This window comes from Oreochromis niloticus, linkage group LG3 (genome assembly GCF_001858045.2).
Source record: "Oreochromis niloticus isolate F11D_XX linkage group LG3, O_niloticus_UMD_NMBU, whole genome shotgun sequence".
NCBI lineage: Eukaryota > Metazoa > Chordata > Actinopteri > Cichliformes > Cichlidae > Oreochromis > Oreochromis niloticus.
The window spans coordinates 12,568,137-12,587,355 of record NC_031967.2 but is presented as its reverse complement, the minus strand read 5'-3'; the positions used below and the strand labels follow the sequence as shown (position 1 = coordinate 12,587,355).

The following is a 19,219-nucleotide window of genomic DNA, read 5'->3' as shown; positions in this document are numbered from 1 at the left end:
GGTCGAGTCTTGGACACGGTCTCTAACTGGCCAGGATGGGGTACAGATGTGAAGGACGCGGGTTGCATTGAGCAAGAGTCTAAAAGGCAGAATGACAGAAGAGCACTGAGACGCAAAGCACATGGAATAGAGGCTAATTTTGGCGGGGAGCTGTAGCTCCGGAGGTAGAACAGGTTATTTATTAATCACAAGGTTGGTGGTTCAATCCGCAAGTTGCTCTGCAATGCATCTGTCAATGTGTGAACGTTCAATAGGAAACACTTACTCAAAAGCATAGAAAATGAGGCAAGTTGTATAAAGCACTTTGAGTACTCAAGTAGAGTAGAAAAGAAGCAGTCCGTTAACCATTGGATGAGGAATTGACTGGGGCAGTGCAATGATGATAGATATGAGAAAGTGTGAAACATCAGTGAAGTAAAATTTATTTCTATTGGGTTGTTCACAAGAGACCTGGCTCCTTTTAACAAGAAACTAGTCACAAAGTGCATCGCATTGAAAAACAACACAAACACAAAAACATTCCATGCCTCTCTTAATAGATGAGATTTAAGATGTTTTTTAAAGCATGCCACGGAGTCCAGGGTATGAAGGGACAGCTTTAAGGTTTGGTATCCACAATCCCCCTTAGTTTTAAGATGTGTACATTGGATTTAAAGAGGACCTCTATCTTTGAACCTCAGGATCTGGCTTGGAGAGAGCAAAAGTGATATAAAGAATAGGCCAGCAGCCCAAACACTTGTGAATGTAGGCAGCTGAGTAGCTACAGATCAGCCTTATTAAACTTATGCACTGGCTCCATAATCATTAGTTCTTTTGCCAGTGCTGTAACATGTGTGCTTTTAAAGTTTACATGTCAAAGACACATTAAGGCTTTATATTCCTCTATAACGTAACAGAGTGGGAACGTTTTTGCTTAAAACCTCCCTTCTCACCCTAGGAACACAAACTATATCATACCTACGGTGTGAATTAGTTCCTTGAGTTAAAGCATTAGTTAATTTAACCATCAGTGGCTATTTTTACAACAAAGATCTCTGGCCATGCACCTGCAAAAACCTCTATAGGAAGTATAATTGAAATGATGTCATTGTTTGCAACGTGTGAAGAGGTCATAAAGATGTGCAAATAATGTCTGCAAGTGGCAACGATTGAAAATCTTACTGCCACCCAGGGGAGGTAAAGCAGAGATCGACAGATCAAAATGTTCATTCGAGGATTTGATAACAGCTGACAGGTGAGTCGGATTTATCGTGTTCATCAACCGGGGAATGAATATTATGTTTGACAGAAACCTAGTTTGCTTCTTTGCACACCTTTGCAACTTTTTCCTGCACTCAAAGCACATGAACTGCTGGAATCACTTTCTCTTCTAATAGAAATTGAATGCATAGTTAATCTCACAGTAGGTACAAGCAGAGCCTTGTTGAATTGTTGATGGTGGAAGTTCTTCGCCCAGCAGGTAAACAGAACATCACTGACATTTTCCTCTATTCATTTGCTCATGGTCATGAGCCTGCTGAGAGTTAGACCAGTGAGGGTAATAAAATGGTCTCCACGGTGGCCAAAGAGCCAATCACACTTAAAAGCTGGTCTCTCTCTCTCGGGGAGTAATGGCATATGCGTGGCCATGGTCTAAACCACATTTTTGAAATTGTCTGGCATATTCCAGGCTCCCAAAACACAAAAAAAATCCAGGTGCTTTTAGATGGTCCTTCACTAAATGTGTATCATTTGATCATTAGGGTCCTCCAATCACAAAAATGCATTCCCATTATTGTTGTTACCAGAGTAAATTTCAAAGAGTATATAACAGGAGCTTGATGTGTTCACAGGGCGTTAAATGCGAATTTGGTTTTAGGTCCATGCGTGATCCTATTTAAGTTAGTTACAGAATCAGTCCAACAAGTTTCCTGTTGCTATTTCTGAGTCCAACTTTCTTGGACTCCGAGTACTGCACTGCGCCTGGGTTCTGATAGTGAAAGGTGTTTATCATGTAATGGTATCCACAGTGGAGCCACTGCAGGGTGCAGATAGCAAGCTGCTGTTTTCAGATCAGTTCTGTTCCAGCAGTCATAATGGTTGTTGCTGTGATTAAAGATGGGAGAGACGGTTCTTGGACCTTCATCTTGCTCCCCCTAGGACGAGTCAGGACGGCGGCGATTCATTGCTCGACTCACGTGGAAACACATTCAAATGCAATTGTCTTTTTCAAAAAGTCCCCTTTTTCAAAATCTAAAACTTTCTGGTTTTCTCTAGAGGTCTAAACCCCCCTTCTTTTTCTCTTTTTTTCCCCACCACTTTTTTGTGGTTTTCTTTAAAAAAGTAACATACATATTTAAAATAGAACATGAGAGAAAATCTGGGGGGCTGTCGCAAGCTTCAGCGCTACGTGAATTACTAAATACTGGATGCACATCCTGAATACATGTATGCACGCGTTTTGCCTCCATCTGTCTGAAACCTCATCTTACCTCAGTGGGGTCAGACATCCCTCTCATCACATACTCTAAAAGATGTTGAAGTCAGGGGGAGACTCACTATTTCCCTCTCACCAACAGCGAGGGCCAACCAATATGGTAATAGGAAAATGAAATCCAGCAGCATGCTTCTGTGTATATCACTGCAACAGTAATTGTGAGTTGAGACAAGGAAAGACAACACTGCCCCCCAGGTGTAGAAAATGTAATAACAAGCTGGAGGAATAAAGAAGGGTGAGAGGGAGGAGATCTCAGCAGGCAAGTATACCTACAGAGACCTATAATAAGCCACTTCTGTTGCCTTTGTTTTAATTAATAACGCCTAGCATTTAATCAGCGCTGATTAACGTTATTGTGGTCTTTACTGAACTTGATCTAGCGTTCCAAATAGTGGCAAATCTTTAATTAATTTTAGCAGCACAACAAAGGAAAAAGCAAACAGTGTTTTCATAACTTGAGACAAGTGCTTTTAGATATAACTTCAAAGGAAAGGTGACTTTGATGCAAATGAAAGCGACACAGGCTAATGAGAGGAAAAAGAAAGAAAAGGTCGAACCAAGCGTTCATTCATTCATTCATCTTTTCCTAGATTCGTGTCGTTAGATTTAAGACATTCTCTACCTTACATTGTTATAGAAACAGCTCAACAGGGCTCCAAATGGATGTTGGGCAACTATCTCCATCAAAGCAAGCGGCAAAACCCATCAACAGCACCTCGAATCCCCTCCCTCCTCTTTTCACACTCTCTCACGCTCTCATATGCAGTGGAGCTCGTTGCGGCGCCTGGCTGTAGCTAATCTGGCTGTAAGCAGTGTGGGCGGCAGTGGGCAAGGGCACAAAGGGGCTGCTGGGTAAAAAAAAAAAACTATGGGGAGACAGCAGTGATTGACGGCTATAATTAGCTTGCTGAAGTTGTGCCGATGGAACGAGGCTGAGGGGAGGAGTTGGGGTGTTTACACAGCATCTAGTACACTTGGATATACACAAACTTGCCCCCCCCCCCTTCATTTTGCAAACAAATGTCACATGCATGTATAGACATAAAGTACATGGATATTTAATGTTTTCTTAAATATCCACACACACAAAAATCCAAAACAACTATAGCAATACTTGCTCCCCAAATAAGGCTTCTCTTTCTTCCTGCAAAGAAATTAATAAAATCATCAACACAAACATGAGGTATAAATGGTCAAGTAGTTAGAGACACGAGGAAAAGCTTCCTCATTAAGTTTCGCAACTGTCAGTCGTTACTGTAGTGGCAACAGCCTCAGTGGTTTGGACCCAACATTTTTCCATTTTTCATATAAAGATCCAGGACACCTCACAGCAAAGCACGCGCTGCACTTAAACGCAGAATCTGAGCATTAGCCAAATCTAAACTGGGGGGAAAACAGACAAGGCGATAATGGGCAACCCTGTCAAGGCCTCGAAGCAACACAACTTCAGATCACTTTAATGGAAGTTTTGCACCCGGTCTCGCTCCTCTTGGCTCCTTTTATGTGGAATATCATGTCACTGTCAGCGTGGCCATTAAGGCAGAACGAGGAAAAGAGGGGTGCAACTCTCTGCCAAATGGTCCAGAGAAATGAGGATTCCATCAGGCTGACAGACCCCTTGCTGGCTTTCTGAAAAGGTGTCATTTGCTTTAATTTGATTGTTTTTTTTTGTTGCCAATAATATGGCTTTTATTTAGCCCACCTGCAGATCTTCCTCTTTTGTCCTTTAGCAAATACGCTTATGTGTACCTGCATGCAGATCATTTTAGACCATTTAATATTCAGAGTTGTACACAGTGCATCAAAGGTTTCCTGACATGTAATGACCATCTAAATTATTTTCTGTGCAGATAAATAAATAATATTAATAATAATGTAAATTTGATCATTGAACATTTTGCTTGTGTTTTTTATAATAATATAGTCATTATTACTCTGCACACCTCATGAATCTGTTTTATGGTGCACTTAAAAATTGAAAACCAATTTTTAATAAAATATGCTGCAATAATTCAGAATTTGGATGTTCATTGAGGAAATATTAAAAGGGGAACACAACCAGTCACACATATGAGGTCTTAGTGACTACAACTGCATGTATTTAAAAAAAATTAAATAAATAAAAAGTAAAGTTGCATAAACCCTTTTGTGGCTCCACAAAGTCTGATAGACTGCCTCAAGTGATACTGGGAATGAATGGAGTATATAGTTTGAAAAAACCCCACATCTCCGAGTGTGGAGTTATAAAGAAATGGGCATACCAGCCCTCTGCACCCTCTCCCTTTTTCTCTGCTGGAGGCTAGTAGCTTTGACCACATTAGCTGCTACTAGCTTTACACACCTGAAACTCCAATCAAAGTGCCAGAAATCCATTTGCATCATGGGTAACACAGAAATGGTAAATGGCCTGTATTTGTATAGCGCTTTACTAGTCCCTAAGGACCCCAAAGCGCTTTACACATCCAGTCATCCACCCATTCACGCAAACATTCACACACTGGTGATGGCAAGCTACGTTGTAGCCACAGCCACCCTGGGGCGCACTGACAGAGGCGAGGCTGCCGGACACTGGCGCCACCGGGCCCTCTGACCACCACCAGTAGGCAACGGGTGAAGTGTCTTGCCCAAGGACACAACGACCGAGACTGTCCAAGCCGGGGCTCGAACCGGCAATCTTCCGATTGAGCCACGATCGCCCCAGGTGCAAGACTTCCTAAGAAAGAATGTGTGAAATAAAAAAAGACATATTTAGTTTTGCTGCATGCACACTGGTACTTTTTACTGGTTGTCTGACAGTGGTGTAGCTACAGCCGATTTGGAAATCACCAATCAACATAAAATGCATGACTCCGGAAGGAAGCTGGATTACCCAGAAAGAAAATCCACACGTGCACCGAAAGATCATGCAGATCCACTGCAAAACAGTGTCACCCTAATCTAATCAGCTAATAATATGCTAGCAATGTGAAGCATTTAGGGATGTAGACATGGTCAAGACAGTCTGCTGACACTAAAACTAAGCATTAAAATGGCAAAAAAAAAAAAAAGGTATATATTAATAACTACTTGTTGCAACCAAGTTATGCAGAAGAGCATATCTGATTGCACATTAAGCCTTGAAGCAGAAGACCACATCAGATACCACTCATATCAGCTAAGAACAGGAAACTGGAGCTACAAATGCACTGGCTCACCAAAGTTGGATAATAGAAGAATGTGCAAACACCGCCCAGTCTGATGAGTCTCCAGTAAATATAAACTGAGGAACATTGACACTACACAACTTTTTCATGCCTATCCCTTTATAACTTAAGTATAATATATTTCTAATGACTACTTCCAGAAGAATTACATCATATTACAAAGCTAATATGATGTCTGCCTGGTTTCTGAGTTCAGTGGTCTTAAATGGCCCTCACAGCCACCACTGCAACGCCTCTGGCATGCGGTGGGTCAGGAAAACCCCATCATGAAGGTAAGACCCACAAATCTGCTCAATGCTAATAAAGCCTGATATTGTTGGCAGAGGCGTAATTTCCAGGGGGGTTAGGGGGGTTATGACCCCAGTATAACCCCCCGTAATAAAATTATGAATTATCTTGCATAAATAGGCTGTTGATTTTCTTAACTCATTTCAGGTATTACCAGCAAAATAGTTGCTTGTTTAATCATCTGGGAATTTACCCAGATTTATTTATTTATTTAGACAGAGATCTTGACCCCCCGAATGTTCAGCACAAAGCTACACCGATGATTTTTGGTCTACTATAGATCTATTGTCATACCCCAGAACTAAAAAATTATGGAAGATGTGCCTGTATGTAAAGAGTACATAGGTATAGCTGCTTTAATGTCCTAGTTCATGCAATAAATGGAAAGTTAAGAAACTGTGACTATGGTGCATTTTTATGTATCTAAAGATATATGGACTAGAATTTCTAGCCCTTAAAATTCAGCATTGTTATCAGCACTGAAAACAATTGTATTAAAGGCAGTTCAAACCAGTGCTACCAAGCAGGAACTAATAATGTGGAAAGCTACCATGTTAAAATAAGCACACACAAAAAGCTGAACTGACTTTAAATGACAGTTATTTGACTCAATGCCACAGCAGAAATATTTTTTTTCAAAATGGCCAAATTTATACACTTTGTACTGCCTGACTCATAAAACCTTGCTACACCAAATCCACTTTTAGTACTCCATATCTTTAAAATTCAATTTCCCCTTAGACAAATGTGCAAGGAAATTGTTCCCTTTACCACTGATGACAAAAACCGATGCGTTTGTGTAACCAATTCCGAACAACTGCTATAGTTTCTATAAAAACCTTTCCTATCTATCCTCTCTGCATCAGTGTCGACCAAACGACTTACAGCAGGTAAGTTAACCATCTGTGCTTTGATTTAGGACGGCTTAGCTGTTACAACTCTCAGCGCCCTTCCGACACACTCAATTCATAGCTACAACCTCTTATTTTAATAAGGGCCGACTGCTAGGAGCCTGAACTGTAATTCTTGTTCTGTGAGAGTTTTCGGCGCTCTGTCCTAATCCACTGCTGGCCCACTATAATTTCCTTATGTGTCATAGGCTACCATTATTTTAACCTGCTTTTTAAATCAAACATCCAAATGAGCGGTATTGTGTGTGTGCACATTTTGAGACACAAAACGGATCTTTTCCACAAGAAACTGGCAAATTTGTTGAACCCATTGGTGGTGTGATTCAAGCCACAAGAAAACCACCTGAAAGGTAATTATAATCAAAGCACAATTATGTTTACTCCAATAAAAAAAACCACACAGACACAAATTGTTTAACAACATATCACTCAAGGGTATGTTGCTGCGTAAATCGGCTATAATTCACAATTTATTGTGCATGGAAGTAGATTACGGCATCACTGCTGGACTGTAGTGGAGCATAATATTTTCCCACTGTGATTGACAAGTACTCACTCACAGGAGACCTTGTTGGTACACTCAGGAAATTAGAAAATGAAAACAGATTAGAAAAATGCCACAGGACTGTTTCTATCCATGACAGATAAGATGGCCCCGTAGTATGCCACAACACTCACACGTCAACCGTATCGACTTCACGCACCTTTCTGAAGCTGCACAGCAATCTCAAAAAAAAAACACAAACTCTGCTTTCCCGCTGCTCTCCAACTGTGATGGTTCGGCTCGGTGTGTCTAGCCTGCGGCTTGAACTGTTGCGTTATTTGTCTTCTTCTGAAAATGCTCACATACAAGTTAAGTTATTTGCTGTCAAGAAAGCAGGAGGCATGTCATATAGTAAAGATTTGTGGAGAACCTTCAGTGGCTGCACTGTTTTGGAGATAGAATAGATACCTTTGGGGGCTTTCACACTGACAGTCCAGCCTGGAACTAGGTACAGTCCTCATCAAAATTTAATGCGATACATTCTGCAACATGGGTGCAAACTGCTTTACCAGACACAAGCTGAATATGGACAGTTAGTGTTGTCTGGTTTTTGCATTTTTCAAAACTGTTTCCCCCGTTTTTGATTGTTCAAAAATATGCGTTTAAATGAAGAGTGATTTTATTATCAGCACGTCAGGTTTTTGGATGCATCTGCTAGAAGAAAAGTGCTTTTTTACCGTGCTTGGAAAAATAAATATAACACTGGGTTGTATGTTCAGAGTGAAGAATCAATCATTTTATTTGTATTTTGTGTAAAACAACAATTAGAGGATACTGCTGGTAAGCAAAATAATCACATGTCACTGCTACATTCACTGGCATGCATTCCTAATTAGAGAGAAATAACAGACGTAATTCTTTGAAGTTGCCCTCTACACACAGTTAATGCACTGACTCTTTTACAAAGTGACAATCAGTGCTTTTATTCTAATACCTGCCTTAACCGCTGTGTGTGGAAAGAGTTTCCCTTCATCTATAAAAATGGCTTCTCCCTCATGGATAAATGCCCTAAAAACTGACTGTAAGTCTAATATTGTGCAGCTCTTAAACCCACTGTTTACCAGCAGGTTTAATGCAGCAAGCCCTTAATTGCATTCATTATCTAAAGCTCCAGGTCTGAGCCAAGGTTATGGAAAGAGATGGGGGATTTCAGTTATCTCTTGTTTATTCAAAAATACATATAATAATAACCGCCAGTACTGTAGATAATAAGTAATGAGCATATATTTTGAAAATAAATAATGAAAAGGGATTTCCTCTGCACTTTTATCATCCCCATTTTCCACACAGAGAAGAAATAAGGATGTGTAGGCCATCATAGCTTAAGATATATTGAAAGTTTGGAGGAAAATGGAAGTTTCTTTGTGCCAGAGAACACATAATAGAGTCCTCCCCATCCCCTGAGGGGCTATAATTGAAAAGCAGTGCATGAAAATAAAGCTGTATATAAATATACATATATATATATATATATATATATACACCTAGGAGGAATGTCATGTCGGCTGACACGATACAGAACTTGAGTTAAAAGCAGTTCTGAAAAATAAGCATTGCATTTTACGAGACACATGCAGACATAATTGTCATTATTGGTTAATAACTTAGAAGAAACCGACTCTCCAGAATCGCAGGGACTCAGATGTTTATACTGTTTATCCCACAGGGATGTCTGGTGTCATGGCAGTAATCTGGCATAAAAGCAGATGATGCAAAGGCCCTGCACTGCATTGCGCGCAGTGCTAATTATGCTTGTTGTTGAACATTCTCTATACATTCAGAGTTTACATATATTCTGACCCCGTGTAAGAAAAGTATACCAACACTTTTCTTGTCACTGCAACACATACATAGAAAAAACAATAGTGAACCACTCCTTAAGTCACTAAGCCCTACCACACATGTTCTTAGACCTGACAGGGATATTAAATGATATATATAAATTGATTCATTAATAAAATAAGGGAACAAGAGCTCTGATTTTTTAATGGGAATTTTTCCGCCCGCATGCTGCATCTTTTATGCTGTCCTGCTGAATAATGCAACATCTCACTAGCAACTTTTATAACACAGAAACACACCACACAATAGGATACAAACAGTAATATAATTCATTTTTACCCCTATACATAAGGGAAATTGGGATCATGCATGTTCTCATTTCCCGAATAATCCACTAAGTGCTTCTCCATGTCCCCCCTCAAAGTTTAGTTTTATTTCTGTCGTTCCTTGAAATCTGAGGTTCTCGGAGTTCGGAACATGTTCCCTCTCCAAAGAAATGTCAAGAGTAATTCAGGCTAACCTATTCAGGAGATCTTTTTTTATCCAGCCAGTCAGCTTTCTTGCAGCTAACCTTGTCTTTAACTAACCAAACCTGCAAACTAACAGTAATTGCAATGTATAATCCCGTATTACATCAGCTACAATTTGCTCATCTCATGTAACCCTTAGTTTGTGACTGGCTGAATGTGACACAAATTCCCCCCACCCCCCTCCAAACAATGTCAAAGTACATATCTGTCCCCAAAAGCAAAATAATGACATTACAGAATGTTAGGTAGCAACGTGAAAGCCTTAACCTTGCAATTTGTTCTGCAACATGTGGATGATGCGGATCAAAGTATATCTGCGTGAATCCCTGTTTTCCAGCAGAGCATTGCACTGTAAGGCGATGATCAATGCGCAGTATCAGAAAACGTGAGACCCCAGGTGCATTACGGGGGTCAGAATCAAAAATTCACACACAAACTACCAGACTGCTAATTTGAAGGGTAAACCAAGTAAATACATGGGTAAATATAAGGATAGATAGTTTAAAAAAGGGTAGAAATAGATCGTATCCATGGATGAGCTCTTAAATATCATGTATATTTGAGCATTAGCCATTTAAAATCTTAAATAAAGTCTCATTCTGTTAGGAAAATATGTACATCCTCCTCTGAATGAATGCATTCCAGCTACTTGGCAGCAGAGCATGTGCTGATTCAGACTCAGTAAGGTGTAAGCTCCCATCCCAGTAAGTTACATCAGATGACATATGTAGGGGCAGATGGGATGGGTAGTTCTTCCAGGTTTATTTATCAGGGTTGTCGGCAGCATGTTGTACCAACTGATCGAGCCAGGTGCCAAATCTAAAAACCTGATTGATGAAAGCTGCTTTAACAAACAGCCACCTGAACACTGGCAATTGCAATCTGGTTACATGACTCGAAACAGTCATGAAAAACGAATTAGCTTTTACAAAGTAATATGCAAGGATCATAGACGGTCCAAAGTTCATTAAATACTGCGATAATAGATACAGTATGTAGCAGTAATGTTAATAGCCATAGTGTTGCGTTATTTGATGAGCTGAGGACAAGAGCTCCACATAGTCAGCCCACTGAGACACTGCTGATTTTATATGGACTCCATGTCCACATCCTTTTGCCTCTTTCTTGTAATATTCATTCACTTTCCCTCCTACATTCCCTGTGCCTTCAACTGTATAGATGGCACTCTTCCTAGGGTGCACGGGAGATTTAACAGAATCTCTGGAGACTTTTCTCCATAACTCACTTTCTTTCTCTTACCTTCTTTCTGACACGTGTGCAGTCAGTGAACAGCCTAAAAAAAATACAAAAAACATCCCACACATCCCAGGTGCTCTTGAAATAGAATAACTGTAGGAAGATACCCAGAAATACAGTATGAGTCATGTCACATGTCGTGCTGACCCCTCTGCAAATCAGCGAAACAGAATCAGGGAAGTCATCCACCAACACCATTTACTCTTTTAACCTGGAGTCACAGTAATAAAGTAGTAACAGGGATAATAATAGATATAAAAGCTCTTCCCACGTCAATAATAACTTTCAGTGTGGCAAAGAGAAAGCATGTTCTGTACATGAAACAGCAGTGACACGAATCGTAAATCAGCTATTCAGGCAATTACAGGTACTGAACATGAAATCAAATAAAATGAATAGTGGTGCACAGTAAATTTCCCAGTGTTAAATCAGCAGTGTTAAAGTGTATTTACTCTAATAGAGTCATTATAACAATAGCTGGAGCAAAACGCCCCCCAGTGTGGGTGATGATTCGTGGAGTTAAAAGAGGCAGTGTCAACGTTACTCTAGAAAGCTCCTCCCACCACAGACTCGTTTTCAAACCAAGAGGATTTTTCAGGACGCCATTTTCTTCACATCAGTTGCAGGGTAAGTTGCTCATATTTACTTATTAAACCAACAATTCGACATTTTAAGCACAGGTAGCACGTTAAAATAAGGTTACATTCCTTTTGTCCATGTTTATTATATATTTCATTTTGTACCAGAAGCAAATGTGACACTGTCTGTATGCTAATGTAAGGTTGTTAATTAGCTAAAAAAGTTGACTGATATCAGTGTTGGACTGTAAGGCTTGTTATCAAAATTTATTTCAGTGTGTAGTGGTGATTGTGTTGTGTTCTAGCATGTTCGAAATTCCATTAAATTAAACCTTCCATGTGTTGGGATCTATATATTAACATTAGCTAGCTAACTAGCATTTTGGCTAACCTCAGTGCGCGGCAATTCGCTAGTTATCATTAAATTTTAAATTAGGTAACCCAAGCATTAACTAATTAAAAGTTTACACTAAATGTTACATCTTTCTTTTTTGTCTTTTTTTGATACCTAGGTACCAGATATAGAGGTCGTTTTCAGTAAGGTTATTGTCTTATTTTAACTCGGCTGTCTTCAGCAATTTTACAGTTACAAGATTACAACCAGCAGGTGTTATAAGCTTGATAAAGTATCCAAAATGTCCAGGATTCAGTTTTTAATGCTTTTTTTTTTTTTTTTAGTAGTTTGAACTTAAGATGACAGCGTTTGTATTTATTGTGAGTTGATGGTATTGACAAAAGTTACCCCGCTCATTTTTCCATTTTGGTTACCAGACTGTTCAGTATGTTAAACTAAAGATGAACAAAATACTGACTCCCTAGTGCTAAGTTAGATCAGACAAATGGTAAAAAGTAGTAGGAATTATATTAGTTTTGTATTGAGGATTATATATCTTGTAGATGAAATACTCATTTAGTATAGGGCTAAAAACTACCGCCAAAGAGCCGAAACACCTTGTTACACTGACATAAAAGTAACATACAGTGTAAGAAATAATATTGCAAGGCCGTTTTGCTGATATTTATGGGACTGTTTTAATATTCACATTTTCTGTTTACTGTAGTTCAATGAAGATCACTGACTATAAGAAATTACTGTCTACAGGAAGCATGCTGCTTAAAGCAAAACTTGGAGGTGTGCAGAAATTTGTTAGAGTATCTGTGCCAAGCCTTAAGGAGTTTTTGATTGCTGGTAAGAAACCAACATTGTATTGTAAAAGATATACAAGGGGCTTTGAGTTCTTTTTGTTATTTAATCTCTTCAAACTGCATTTTATGATTAATTGAAAATGATCTGTGTTTTGGAAGCATCTTAGTTATGTCTATTTAGTGGGGGAAAAACTGCATAATGTAAGTGTCACCCATTTTAATCTACCACTTATCAAGCATGTTAGTGGCACTTAATAATTTAGCTTTTATTTATCTGACTCACTTTTGAAAAAGTGTCTTGAAATGATCTTCATTTTAAGCTACAAAACATTAGATGTCATGTAATCTTTTTGTTTACACAAAGTTGTGTGCTTGTTTTCAGCATTTGCAAAGTTTGGTGTGCCAGCCGTAACAGAAGGAGTGAAAGTTTTTGATAGTTCAGGGACTGAGTTGGATGAGGATGTATTTGAGGATATAGTAACAGATCCCTCAACCGGGGTACTAACCATCAAATATGAAACAGGTTTGTTTGAGTGATGTGTGTTTCATTGGATGTCTTTTTTTTGTGTGTGTCATTATTACATTGTTTAATCAAAGAGTGTATAAAATGAGTCTATGGAGGGACCATGCAAACTGATTTGTTCTGCTCCTATTTTTGAGGTCTGGAAACATCTGTTGCAGAAGTGTCTCCTGAGCGGTTCCAGTTATCATCGCCACATTCATCCGATTCACAGGATACGGTCATCCTTTCAGACAGCCCTTTGAGGAAACGTCAGAAGCTGGATGCAGAAGCTAAGCAAGTAAGAGTTAACAGATTTCCACATTCTTCTAATAGTGTCATTTTTGTTTGTAGTTCAAGTGTTCTGAACTGTAGTGGTTGTGTTTTCCAGTTGGTGGAATCGATTCTCACCAGCAAACCTGGTGGAGAACGTATAATAAATGAATACAATCGGACCAAGTCCCTGGTTGATGAAACCAGAAGAAAAATGGTCAACATACTGGTAGCTGACATGACAGAAAAAAATGGGTAATTTATTTCTGGCCCTGTGATTTTTACTATCATTTTCAAATTATTTTAAATCTGTATTAATTTCAGGGAAGCTGACTGGTTCTTTTCCTTTTGATCTTGCAGTACATCACCACCACGGCAGGTAAAAGAAATGTATGCCAGAGGAATTGTAACCTTTTTCCCTTACCTCAGTGACCCGTACTCAAAAAATGGCTATGTAAGTAGCTACCAGTAATAACTGATACAACTAAAATCAAAATTTTAAATCCTGCCAAAATGTATGTCCTTATCAACTGTTCATGGTTACTTAACTTACTGATAAATTAATATAAAAAATGTCTGTATATGTCACTCTCCAAGGAACATTATTATGATGGAGAGAGTGGCACTGGGTACTTGGCCTGGAGGATTAAAACCATACAGAGATGCACTGCTAAAGAGAGGCGATTATCATCTGGAGGTAACATTTATAATTCAGTGGAAACATATAATACAGTTCCAAATTGTGGTTCTGTATTAATAATGGTTATCAAATGTTGTTATTAGTTTTAATAAAGTTGTATTTCATATTGTCTAGCACCAGGAGATGGATCATCGGGTGAAGACCAGTGTGGTGGACCAACTGTCAGACGAGAGTTGCAGTTTGTTACAGAGAACGTGCTGAGTGAGGATGAGTGTAAGGAAGCAATCTCTCTGATGAAACATTCAGCTGATGAAGACACAGTCAAGAAGAAGATGAAGTTGACATTTGTTTATCGACACAACATGGTCCTTGACCCCCTGCTGTCAAGCAACATACTGTCTGTTTTCCACGTTTCAAAGATATCAAAGGCTTGGTGAATATTTTTAATTACGTTGACAATGTAAACACTTTTTATTTTTGCAGATAGCAAATATTCTTTATTCTCTATCCTTGTTACAGATCGAACAGGATTTTGTACTGATGTTTGGTGAGGATGTATCAGGCAGGTTGCTGGAGAGGTGGCCAACAACATTCAAAAGAAAGATTATTCAACAAGGCAGAAAGCTTCCTTCTACCACTGACCTGGAAGAACTCTTGCTGGCAGCTGACTCTCCTGAGGATGCCACTGAAGTTAATGCTGACATTGGTGAGCTGTTGTTTCTTTGATTAGCACATTCACAGGATATATAATGTTTGCCACAGAACAGCTGTCCTTTTGTATTTTGGGTCTACTCAAACATTTTGTCAATGCAGATGCATTGAAATTTGTTATTGATGATGATGATTCAACTTTATTAAAAACAAATATTTTTTCAGGCTGGGACAGTGACCTCTCAGCGATTCTATTGCTATTACATCTGATTCCACCATCTGGTCAGGGTCGGAAGAGACCAGGAAAGGTGTCAGCTTCTCAAGCAGAAAGGCATCTTGTGGTTTTCAAGAAGGTTTGTGTTTTTCTATTTTTATGGTATGAATTACCAGTTTAGGAAACACTTGATTCTTATTGCCTGTCTGTATTTGTCTTTTCAGACTGGAACAAATATCCAAGAGCACCTTGATGCCATCACTACCAGCACTCAACCCTACCTCCTGGCTGTTGGGGTGAAAAAGAATGACATCCACCAGTTCTTCATTATTCTTGACAAGAATGCCATACCCTGCAAGTCTACCTCTTCACTTGGTGCTTTTGATGAACTGTTTAAAGCACATTTTGTGTTTGGCACATCTTACAACACCATGCTTCACAACATGTACACGTTCATCCAAACCACTGTGTACAATATAGATGTTGGCAAAGTCAAAGAAAGTCCCAGAGTTGCTGAAATAAGGACAAGGTTGCTTCGTTAGGGCTTGAAGGTTAATTCTCCATCATGAAGTGTTTTGTCTGTCAGGCTGAGTTTACTGGTTCAAACATGCTTGTTAGGCATTTACGGTTAGTTCATGGTTACTTACCTGGAAGAAATCTTCGCCTTAAATGTGCCCAGCGTGACTGTGGCTGTGTGTTTGGCACTTTTTCAGGTTTTAGAAAACATTTAAATACCAAACACCTTAACTATTTCAACCAACAGGCTGACACTGATGTTAATTTGCAGCCTGATGTGGCAGTTAAAGAAGTTAGCACTACAGGGGAGGTGGTGTCAACTAATGTAGAAGAAACACCCACAACATCTGAAATGTTGAAAAGTTCAAATAAGAGCACTTTGGATATGTGTGCCTCTACTGTTGCACAGCTCAGGGCAGCTGGATTAAGCCAATCTACTGTGAATAGTTTTGTCTCCTCAATGGAGGAAGTGTTTTTGAGATTCATACTCAGGCTAAAGATGCAGCTTTACAGAGCTTACCTTCACAGGACACTACAAGTAAAAAGAAATTAGAGCAGTCATTCGAAAACTTTGAAAACCCATTCACACTGTTAAATTCAGAAGCTAAACGAAATAGGCACTTTAAACAAAAATGGGCAACTGTTGAACCTGTTGAAATGGTGCTTGGCACAAGATTTGACAGTAGAAGAAACAAGATCACAGGGACTTTTGATCAAGTCATTGTAACTGATAGGTTTGCATATGTTCCTATTTTGGAAACACTGAAAACTATCTTTCAAAACCACCATGTTGTCGACATGTTCAAGTCGAGGAATATGTCCAGAGAAGGTGTGTATGCAGACTTAATCGATGCTGCCTATGTTAAAAGATGTCCCCTATTTTCTGCAGAAAAAGATGCCTTACAAATTCAACTGTTTTATGATGACTTTGAAACTGCAAATCCTCTGGGCTCTAAAAAGGGTATACATAAATTAGGTGCAATATACTTTACACTAAGGAATTTTCCTCCAATCTTTAATTCGTTGTTGGTCAATATTCATTTGTGCGCTCTTTTTCATGCACAAGACTCAAAGCGTTATGGCTTTAATTCAATCCTTGAGCCACTTGTCAATGATCTGAAAGTTCTTGAGACAGAGGGACTGAAACTTCCCATGTTTAAACACTTGGTTCATGGCACTGTAATCCAGGTCACTGGGGACAATCTTGGCTTGCATAGTCTGTTTGGGTTCGTGGAGTCATTTGCAGCTCGATATTGTTGTCGTTTTTGTCTGCTTGAGAAGGATTGTTTTCAAAGTGTGTTCTGTGAAGATGATTCTGGTGTTGTACTAAGAACTCTTGATATGCATAAGCAGCACTGTGAAAGTGTACAAAGAGATCCTACGCTACCTCATGTATGTGGTGTGAAACGCACTTGTCTCTTGAATTCACTTAAATATTTCAACACAGCCAACAATTTTTCTGTAGATATCATGCATGACATTTTGGAGGGAGTTGCTCAGTTAGAGGTGAAACTTGTGCTGCAGTACATTCAGGAGAACTTCCTAAGTGCTGAACAACTTGCTGGTAGAATACATGCCTTTGATTATGGCTTCAATCAGCAGCGAAATCGCCCACCAAGGGTAAAGTTGTTTGATGGCAGTAATGATTTAGGACTAAATGCAATTCAATCTTGGTGCTTATTGCGTAATGTACCTTTGATGTTTGGCGATTTAGTACAGGTGGGTGATAGCTACTGGCATCTTCTACTTCTGCTTCTACAAATTGTCAATATTGTGTTTTCACCAGTGCTGTCAGAAGGTATGACCATCTACCTCAAACATTTAATTATTGATCATCATAAGCTCTTTAAGCAGTTATTTCCTACACTCAGTCTCTTACCAAAGCATCACTTCATGATACATTACCCTCGCAGTATACGAAATATTGGCCCAATTCTGCACATGTGGTGCATGCGTTACGAAGCCAAACATAACTTCTTTAAGAAGCAATTAAAAAGCTTTAAAAACATTACAATGACATTAGCCAAGAAACACCAAAGTTGTATGGCCATGTATTGGGAGTCTTTTAGCCTTGAAAGATTAGCTTTAGGACCAGGAAAGATGGTGACACTTGGAGAGCTGAAAGAAGGTCCAGAAATTGCTTTAAAATTTGGAGCTATGTTGTCTACCAGTGTTTTTTCAGCTAAGTGGATAAAACATCATGGTACAGAGTACCGCCCTGACTTTATCATCTGTACAGAGGTAGTGTCTGAGATTCCGGTGTTTTATAAGATCAAAAGTATTGTTGTGAAAGGTGACATTGTATTGCTCTGTGGAAAGCTGATGGAAACCCTGTGTTTTGATGACCATTATCATGCATTTAAGGTCAGAATGCATCCCAATATGGTGCTGAAGGTGTTGAACATAAAAGAGCTGTGTTACTTCAAACCATTTGATCTTCAAATGAAGTATGGCACTTCTGATTCCTCCCTGTATGTGGTTCCATATTGTCATTTTATGCCGAACTAAATTCATTGTTTTAAAGTGTTTTATGAGTGTGTTTTTGTGTGTAGTGTTTTATGTACACTACATGAGATGTTTTAATATTTTGAGCCTGACATCAAAATAAAGCTGTTAAATGTATTATCTAGTTGTGGTTTTTGCTTACTTGTTTTATATTTAAAAGCATTATTAGAAACCAGGTTTTCATGCTGCAAAACAGTAAATTGAGTGTAAAGGTAACACTACAGGAAGAGTTTTAGTAACACTACGTGGTGTAAAATTAATTTAAAATTTTACTCTGTGAGAGCTAATTTTTCACTAGAGATTAGTGTATGAATAACACAGTATAGAGTAACATCAACTCTCATCAGAGTTATTTGAACTCCCAGTGTTAATTTCAGATATATCAATTCAGTGTTAAAAATCAGTGGAATTTTACTCAAATAGAGTTAACTTATCACTATGGTAGAGTAAATAATATGACACTACTAGTAGTGTTAGGTTCATTTAACACTCTGCGGTGTTACTCAGTGTTAAATTTTTACTCTATTTAGAGTTAATTTTACTCTAAAATTTTAACACTATAGAAAGAGTTGATTTAACACCAATTCCGAATGGGACCAAATAGACTCGGGACCAGTGTTAAATTTGACTCTTTAAGTGTTATTTTAACTCTTCGAATTTTACTGTGTGGGATAAAATATCAACATCACAATATATTGTAATCAGAAGGGGAAATTGTATGATTATCAATATACTGGCACTGAAGATTGATATTTTTATATCTTTAATATAATATATATTATAATACATAATGTATGCAGTCACTCTAAACAGATTTCCCCACAAACCTCACATGAACGGCGATAAAGTCAACAAAGGTTAACAACAAACAACGCTTAGGAAAATATGGTAAGATGGAATTTACACAACTTTAAAATGAATAACATGTTAAACACTCAGTAGCACCACAAGACAGTAAATAAATAATCCCCACGTTTTGGATTGTAGGGCTATTTTCTCTGCTTCGGTTACCACAGTTGGGTACACAACAACTTGGTACGTAGGGAATTGACTGACTTAGATCGGTACTGCCGGATATAAATTCACACTAAATCATTCAGCGCTAAATTTGGTAACAAAGTTGAGTTAGAGCAAGAAAGAGAGTGATCCCATGTGACGTCACCCATGTGACGTGTTGAAGGACAATAAACACGTAGCAAGGGCAGC

General features: G+C 38.8%; 1 protein-coding gene across 4 annotated transcripts; it reads left to right on the top strand.

Annotated features, from left to right (window-relative positions):
* The first annotated feature begins 11,394 nt into the window (after window positions 1-11,394).
* Window positions 11,395-18,130, top strand: LOC109197499 (uncharacterized). Of its 4 annotated transcripts, none has more exons than XM_025906081.1 (11): window positions 11,395-11,618; window positions 12,672-12,758; window positions 13,098-13,238; window positions 13,376-13,515; window positions 13,606-13,742; window positions 13,848-13,941; window positions 14,085-14,184; window positions 14,308-14,555; window positions 14,647-14,833; window positions 15,004-15,131; window positions 15,217-18,130. In XM_025906081.1, exons 1-11 carry the CDS (start codon window positions 11,498-11,500, stop codon window positions 15,532-15,534), a joined length of 1,701 nt encoding a protein of 566 aa, XP_025761866.1. In that variant the 5' UTR covers window positions 11,395-11,497; the 3' UTR covers window positions 15,535-18,130. The 4 variants fall into 4 exon arrangements, with proteins under 4 accessions (XP_025761866.1, XP_025761865.1, XP_025761868.1 ...); XM_025906080.1 differs by having other exon boundaries at window positions 14,302-14,555; XM_025906082.1 differs by lacking the exon at window positions 11,395-11,618 and adding an exon at window positions 12,081-12,111 and having other exon boundaries at window positions 14,302-14,555.
* Window positions 18,131-19,219: the final 1,089 nt, after the last annotated feature.

Bases quoted from the DNA above. Each gene is read 5' to 3' on its own strand.
- LOC109197499 (XM_025906080.1), top strand. From the start codon at position 11,498: ATGATTCGTGGAGTTAAAAGAGGCAGTGTCAACGTTACTCTAGAAAGC. The intron at 13,942-14,084 runs GTAAGTAGCTAC...TCACTCTCCAAG, and splicing joins CGTACTCAAAAAATGGCTAT to GAACATTATTATGATGGAGA. The intron at 14,834-15,003 runs GTGAGCTGTTGT...ATATTTTTTCAG, and splicing joins TGAAGTTAATGCTGACATTG to GCTGGGACAGTGACCTCTCA.